The 8,197-nt window shown below is 37.3% G+C and overlaps 2 protein-coding genes across 2 annotated transcripts; one reads left to right on the forward strand and one right to left on the reverse strand.

Annotated features, from left to right (window-relative positions):
* Positions 1 to 5: 5 nt before the first annotated feature.
* Positions 6 to 2,429, forward strand: LOC114747127 (glucose-1-phosphate adenylyltransferase large subunit 2, chloroplastic/amyloplastic-like; the record flags this gene model as incomplete). The annotated part of the gene is given in 11 exon segments (XM_028935419.1): positions 6 to 29; positions 126 to 181; positions 268 to 328; positions 331 to 363; positions 483 to 668; positions 804 to 884; positions 1,273 to 1,359; positions 1,444 to 1,548; positions 1,756 to 1,862; positions 1,983 to 2,043; positions 2,142 to 2,429. Coding segments are annotated over 11 exon segments (903 nt in total), but the record flags the coding sequence as incomplete, so codon positions are not given.
* Positions 2,323 to 4,617, reverse strand: LOC114747125 (mannan endo-1,4-beta-mannosidase 7). Its single transcript, XM_028935417.1, has 5 exons — positions 4,107 to 4,617; positions 3,761 to 3,955; positions 3,383 to 3,505; positions 3,066 to 3,259; positions 2,323 to 2,973 (listed from the first exon to the last, which is right to left on the reverse strand). The coding sequence occupies exons 1-5, from the start codon at positions 4,425 to 4,427 to the stop codon at positions 2,559 to 2,561; spliced, it is 1,248 nt and encodes a 415-aa protein (XP_028791250.1). The 5' UTR covers positions 4,428 to 4,617; the 3' UTR covers positions 2,323 to 2,558.
* Positions 4,618 to 8,197: the final 3,580 nt, after the last annotated feature.

Consider the following 8,197-nt stretch of genomic DNA (forward strand, 5'->3'; position numbering starts at 1 on the left):
ACCGAATGAACTATATGGACTTTGTGCAGGTAAGGTAAGTGTGAGATAATTTATTGTCAAAGATTTGATCAAATAACAGTTTAGTTTTCTATTATTTATGCTGATTGTTGAAACTGTACTTGCAGAGACATATAGACACAAAAGCTGATATCACAGTATCTTGTGTACCTATGGATAATAGGTACAAACAAAATCTGAGGCCAAAGTTTCATTGATAATAGATCCCCATATTGTTTTTCAAGTTGATCAGTGTTAGTTCTCTTACAGCCGTGCATCAGATTATGGGCTGATGAAAATTGATCCGACAGGAAGAATTGTTCAGTTTGCGGAGAGAAACCCAAGGGCTCAAATCTAAAGGCAATGGTAAATATATTGCTCCTCGCATTTACTACATAGTTTTTACCATTGAAATCATATTTGCAGTTAATTGATCGGTTTTGTGTCCAACGAAGCTGATGCACTGTCACATCTAATAACTGCAGCAAGTTGACACCACCGTCCTTGGATTATCTGCACAAGAAGCGGAAAAATACCCTTACATTGCATCAATGGGTGTTTATGTCTTTAGAACTGAGACCTTATTGAAACTATTGAGATGGAGCTTTCCTTCATGCAATGACTTCGGATCTGAAATTATCCCTTCCGCTGTGAAGGACCACAATGTCCAAGTGAGAAGAAACTCCAACCATGAACTTGTGGCCTATATTTCTTTTCTTAGTTTAAATCGTTGAATGATCTAGAAAATGGATCACTTTAGATTAATTGGTAACACTTGATCCTTCTGATGTTATTGACGTTCTCAGGCATATTTGTTTAATGACTACTGGGAAGACATTGGAACTATAAAGTCCTTCTTTGATGCTAATCTGGCCCTGACAGAACAGGTTGGTTTAACTACTGTGCGAACTGTTATTTCTCTCGGTTCATACCAGAATGTTTGTTTCAATTGACTATGCTGCTACTCGATCATTTTTTGCTTTCTTGCAAGTGAGGGGATATTTTAATGGTGAAAAAATATAAGTTGGCTGTAATTCATTTTTGAAACGAATGAAAACCTGTCACAGACTAGGAAGGGTTTCCTATGTTGCTTCAGATCTTGGGAATCAGTCAAAATTCAGAAGATTTATAGGTGCTAGAAGCCAAGATGATGAGGATATCATTGATAATAACGGAGTTGATAATGGTTTTGAGAATAATAATGTTATCATGGACGTTTTCTTTCACTGGGAAAATTTTAGCATATTTACTGTTTGCAAATGTTATCCTTTGCAGCCTCCCAAGTTTGAATTTTATGATCCAAAGACGCCTTTCTTCACTTCTCCAAGATTCCTACCACCCACTAAAGTTGAAAATTGCAAGGTATCACAAAGTTGATGACAAGCTTCAATCAGTTTGTTTATTTGGCGTTTTTACTGCTCGTGACTGCTCAACTGGTTTTCACAGATTGTGAATGCAATTATTTCTCACGGCTGCTTCTTGAGGGACTGTAGTGTTCAACATTCTGTTGTTGGCGTGCGCTCACGTTTAGAATCTGCGGTGGAACTTCAGGTAAGCCAAGTACATCCTTGTTGTCCCATCCCTGTTTTTGGACTGCCTTTTTGGTCAAATTGTTGTGCAAATTCATTGAGATTTAAATGGCCTTCTTTACCGATAGGCTGGCTTTCCCTAGTATCTTCTTGAGTTGACAGATTTTCATCAATGTATTGTTTTTTTGAGCAACTCTGATGGATTTTTGAATTCGGCCATGCTATCCAGGATACCATGATGATGGGTGCAGATTATTATCAAACCGAGTCTGAAATTACATCTCAGTTGGCAAAAGGGAAGGTTCCAATTGGTGTTGGAGAGAACACTAAAATCAGGTCCGCCATTCATGTCTAGATTCTCTGTTCAACAGTCTAAGACATGCGCACAAATTAAAAATTAGTTGAATCGCCATCGTTTCTAATTTCTGCTGATTTCTTGCGTTGACTTTCTTCAAGGAATTGTATAATCGACAAGAACGCCCGGATTGGAAGAAATGTGATTATTGCCAATAAGGACGTAAGTTTAAATCTTCCTAGTGAAACTACCAAGCAGTGTTATTATTAGTGTTTTGTTCCCCAGCCTTCCCTGATTATTTAAATATATTGACTTTTCAGGGAGTTCAAGAAGCCGACAGGACTAAGGAAGGATTCTACATTAGGTCTGGCATTACGGTCGTACTGAAGAACGCAACAATAAAAGACGGAACAGTCATATAAATCATTCAGAGGCGACTTCATTGAATGGTCCGATGACTGAAGCTTCTGCGTTTAATTTGCAGACATAAATCTAGGAAAAAGCAACAAGAGCATACAACACATTTGCTCGCTTGTATATTACGATTTACGTTACATGAAATTGAACTTGCTTGTTTCTTACTAGAATAATAAATTCTTTTTCTACGAGATTTTACATACCGGTAACACACTTATATTCGAACTCATCTTAAGGAGAGGAAGCAAATACTGCGGATACCTCCATTTTAACAAATAACTGAGCTCACAATGCTGGCAAGTTTTGTTAGGCTGGCTATTTCAATTTCCGCCATTATTGGCTTCGTTCCACTTCTTGATGTCTTCAAGTCTCGCGAACATTTTTCTAATTCGATTAAGCTTTTGAGACTCTTGAGCAATCAAACCGGCAGTTGAGGGACTCTCCCCCAAGACTATTTCATAGCCATCTCGAAAAGAGTCCATTCCTTCAGCTAGGAGTTGCCAAAATAAGCCTCCAACTGCAGCCCCACCACTACTTGCTGATGAATAGATCGCAGAGTACACAGTGTTGAAGAGTTCGTCTCTGGCCTTCGAGTTTGAACCCAAATTCTTAGTTGATATTCCAAACTCAGCGAACAAGAGTGGCTTATGAAGAGTGTTCTGAGCATCTTTGATGTGCTCGCTAAGCCAACCATTCAAAAACGAGAGTTGGTCTTCATAACCTGAACCTGAGAGCCTGCTCAGGCAAAATAAATCCTCACTATGAATGATATTAACTCATTACAGAAAAATAATAGCAATAATTTGCAATGTCATTATTATGGTCACCATTGATCAGGGTACGAGTGAACTGTTGCAAAGTCAATGCCTGGGATCTGGTTATTTGCGATGAAATCTGTTCCTACCAGGAAGTTGGGATTAGACTGCTGCTTTGATTGACCATAGAAACCCTCCAGACCAGCTTCAAGCAAGTGGTTTCCATCAATGGATTTCAAAAAAGATGCCATCTCAGTAATCCAAGCCTGTTCGGAGGAAGGAAATCAACAAGATTCAACTTCGTTTATCTTTTTCTGTGTCATTTGAAAAACAAAGTGAAGTTCGTTTAATATTAAAATGGAATGAAGCAGCGGAAGAATGGTGTCTACCTGAACAACTTTTCCCGACTGATCTGAAGGACACCTTATCTCATTCATGAGCTCCCAGGCCATTATAGTTGGGTCATCTTTGTAAGCAACTCCGGTGATGCTGTTACGTCTTGTAAGCACAGTCTGCAACATGAAAAAAATCGAATGTTAGGAGCAACGTTAAGCTTACAATGATATGAAATTCCTTCCGTAACTAGTAAATCAATTCTCATCATACGGTGAACCACTCAGGATGTATGCACCGAGTTTATGCAACATCCTCCTTTCACTATATTTGTTCTATCCAACCACTGTAATTTTGACAGACCATGAATGGAATTCCAGAAGACCAAATTGTGGGGGGATTATATGAATAAAAAAGAAATATAAAAAATGTACCTTGATGTGGTTTTTGTAGTATCCCTTCACAACAGGGTTAGTGAAAAAATCATCTTCAGAACTGACGGACTGGCCCTGACTCCTTGCCCACTCCACGTACTGCTTCTTTCCTCCCAAGTTGTCGTAGTTATTCACCAAACTCAACACCAACTTCATCCCATATCTTCTGGCTTCGGATACCACGAAGTCTAATCCCTTTCATTTTCAGTCCATTAAAGAAGAGAAAACAAAATCAGCAACATATCAAATTAAATTAAAAAAACTAAAGCCTGTTGTTGTACCACTCGAAGCGCAACGAACGAATTAAAGAATCAGATATTTAAAGAAGATCAAGATCAAGGTAAACCTGGAACATATCCTCATTGTAGGATCCCGGAGAGTATTGGAGTGGCTTATAACCACCATCACTGAAAGCCCAAGTCCTAGCTATGCTAAGTCCGTGACTTTTAGCCTCTTGAAATGCAGATGAGACTTTGTTCCTCTGAGACGGATCAGAGGCCACGTACATCAACCAGTAGGCATTAAAGCCATTACCATAGAAGGGGCTCCCATTCAACATTAGTTGAACACCACTTGCTTTCACAAACCCATCGTCTGCTCCCACTAGGACTCGCTGTTCTAATATCGCGAACAGAACAATGAAACCCAGAAACAAGAAACGTTCCATCACTCTGTTTTCTCTCGCTTTCTCTTTCTCTCTGATGCAGTATGCTTCGGAACTTGATCAAACAAAGAATCTGTGACTGTTTATATGGTGGGGAAATGCATCTGGTACCAGAATCTCTCTCACAGGGATAAACAACCGAGATGGGGAAAAAAGTACAGCGTGGGCACTAGAATTTAGCAAGAGGAGAGGAGTAGCTCCGTCCAAAGCGAAGGAGGGTGGGCCTGGTGAACAGAAGTACAAATGTAGAAACCAGAACCTTCACACATTCACTATAACGTGGGGCCACAGCTTGGAAGTTGTCACCACTTTTTGGGTGAGATCAACTAAAACCAGAACCGTGCGTAAATGAGTGGTGGCAACAAGTTGCTATTTCCATAGAAAATATCATCAGTAATAAAGGTTGCACAATCAGCTCAAAAAAAAAAAATAAAGGTTGCACAATGTTATGTTCAAAATTGTGGGGTATGGACTTCTGGATGGGTTAGTGTCGTAGGTAAGGATCAAAAGATTGGGTGGAGCCTGGAGATGGATTCTCGGATTATAATTAGTCTTGTAGTAAAAGGTTCTCGGTCTCTCAACCCACAAAATATCTTATCAGTTTGATTAGCGATGCCTTCCACCATGCAGTTTGAGAAGCAAAAAAATAAAATGTAGTTTGAGGAGTGGCAAATTAGTAAATTAGTTGGTACGTCAAGCGTATAACACGGATATAGAAATTAATTTTTAATTGAACTTCTTAAATTGTGACGCCAAAAAAAAAAAGAATAGTTGATCATCGATGGCTATATTTTTTATTCCTTTTTTTTTTTTCAATAAGAAATAAAAGATGCTAACTGCCCTTTCAAGAAACACATGTATTTCTTTTTAAAGAATTTATAACTTTTTTTTTCAAAAGATATATCCAGGAACACCAAGCAAAAACATATATCGAAGTTTGAAAGGGGCAGTCATGCGCGGCGCGTCCCGTAAAAAAGGTTCAACTGTAACCAGCCAACCCAAGTATTAATGAAGAAGAGAATCGTCAAGCTGAGTTCGAGAAGAGCTTCAATCGCGGCGAAATTGCCGAGTTAGAATGCCTTTTATGTACGACACAAATCTCATCCACTGCCCTTGGTCATTTGAATAGGGAGTCAACTAGAATAAGACGGGCACAGTATAAATGACATCTTAGTGAATCTGATCCCTTAATTCAGCTATCTAATGAGGACAAGCCAAAGATTCATATGCGCAATTGAGGACTAAGCATGGAATAAAGGAGACAACCACCCCCCCCCCCCCAAATCAAAATAAAAAAACAAGAAGAAGAAGAGTGGCCGACACGAGTGACCTTATTTCACGGGGAAGCGTCAATAGTCAATACCTGACCTAACATATCACCCCAATCACAGATAATTACTTTCAGGACACCCCCCCCAAAAAAAAAAAATGAAAAGACAGGATAATTTCATCTCCAGTTTCGGTGCCTTTCATTATTTAAATACCATTCACAAGGTTTTGCTCTCTTGATACTCTGTGTCTGCTATTTTGTTGTCACTTTCCATCCCCAGTTTTAAGAGAGAAGACCGAAATGAAATGGAGTATAATCAAATGGAGGTAAATGCGGTTTGAACTCTGAATGCTAAAATGACTCCCCCTGCGCAATCAGAGCAACAATGCATTGTTCATTGAAGATATGGTGTCGCTTTCTATATAAAAATCACCTATTGTTCTATTGGTCGCCCGACCCATGATGTTCTGAAAAACAATCCCGTGGAAAATAGCCGTGGCATTTATTGAATCCCGATACAGAGCAATACGAGCATGATACACATTTCACAGCAAGCTGTGAGACGATTAGGTGGAAAGATGCTTCATGACATTGGAAGTGAAGAGGACAGGGCCTCGTGATGGTGTGTTAGTGTGATGGAGACGAAAAGAAGATGAGATTGACCCCTTTATTAAAAATTTCGAGCCATTGCATGTGACTTCCAACCCGATCTCCTACCCACTCGTGCCATGTTTTCTTTTCCGGGCAACCATCCATTATGTCATACCATCATTTACATTTAACTATTTATTTTTAATTTGGATGTAAAAATAATATATATAATATTTGACAAGAATGCACTCCGTCCTTCTAATTATATTATGAATTGATTTGTTTTGGAGATATATGAATCAGCTTCTCTCGTTATTTTCTTGATAGAAAAGGATTTTTCATATATCTGCAAAATGATTTTCTTTCATCATACGTGAATTGAGACGAACAACATGCATTATGCACGTGCTGTTATTATTCCACGATAGCTGTTTCTTCTTTACTAATTTTTTTGATTTAATTAATAAAAACTATTCACGTCCACAGCATCATTTTATTTTTCCATTCAGTTTCATTCTCACTGGACGAATGGGTTATTGGTACTCTGAACTAAACGAGGAGGCTGACTGGGGTATTGTTTAATTTCCTGGCAATTTCCTTTCAGAAGCCGCAGGGCAGAAAAGACTAATTGGGGGAGTGGGCCCATCATTATTTAGTCTGCTGAGATGAAGAAATCAACATTGGATGGAAAAATTGGAGTGGGCGTGTCGTTTTTAGCCAGTCATAGAACGGCACGTGATCTCCTTTGTTAGCCCTCATGTCTCCCAACTCCCAATACTGTCACGCAAGGACAGGTCTGTGGCTGTGAGAAAGAACCGTATATGTGATTGACGGAATTTTAAATTAGATAAAAAAATTAATAATTCATTGATTAATTTTATTTTTTGTGTTTTTGACGTCTGACACCGACACGATCTAATTATGATCGCTGCCCGACACGACGGCAAGCGGAAATGGACACGTGGTTGGATTAGTAATCCAACCGACTTTGCGTAAAGAGGATACCTGCGAGAGGACCCAATGGGGGATGACCGCGGATGCCATCCGGTGATCGCCTTCGTGTGGTTTTTATTATTGACTTCCGTTCTAATGATCTTCTCCTTTAATTTTACAAATCATTCAGATATTCAGTGCAAGAAAGGACTTTAATTTTGACTGGAATACAAGTCTTGAATTTAAACTAACTACAATCTAATTTTTACAATTTTAATTATTTGAAACTTTAATCCCTTTGTTTTCTAAAATATAACAACCAGTATTCTTTTTTAAAAAAACCAATATTTTAAGTAGTTTTTTTTTTACCGGAATAATATTTTAAGTAGTTAAAACTATATAAATATTGAATTGCATAAAATCAAAGTTTAATGATTGTATTGCTACTAAGTCAAAATTATAGAAATTAAATTGTCCTGACTCAAAATTTAGGAATTATGATCAAATCAAAGCTACATAAATCAAAACAATAGGACATGTTTGATTTTTATTGTATATTTTTTTCCTGAAAACAATTTTACAAAATCATTTTTTAGAATGAGTTTTGAAAAAAAAATGTTTGGATAATAATTTTTTAAAAAAATTATATTTGAAAAAATTATTAAAAAAATCACATTTAGTAGGTGGTAGTTGTTACAAGAAGTGATAGATAGTGGGTAATAGATAAAAAGAGAAAAATATTTCTTCAATTTTTTAAAATAAAAAACAAAAAAACATGTAAATGTTATTTTCATTTTTTTGTTTTTAAAAACATGCTACTGTTTTTTTATTTTTCAAAACTATCAACTAAAAATAAATTACTAAATAATTTTTTTTCTGTTTTTAAAAACACAAAATTCTTTTCAAAACAAGAAACTAAACAAGTCCCAGTCTTTCTTATATTTTTATCTTTGGCCAAGCTATAAATTCTCCTTGACTA

The sequence above is a fragment of the Neltuma alba genome, unplaced genomic scaffold (assembly GCF_004799145.2).
Source record: "Neltuma alba isolate B1F8T4 unplaced genomic scaffold, ASM479914v2 tig00005221_pilon, whole genome shotgun sequence".
NCBI classification, from domain to species: domain Eukaryota; kingdom Viridiplantae; phylum Streptophyta; class Magnoliopsida; order Fabales; family Fabaceae; genus Neltuma; species Neltuma alba.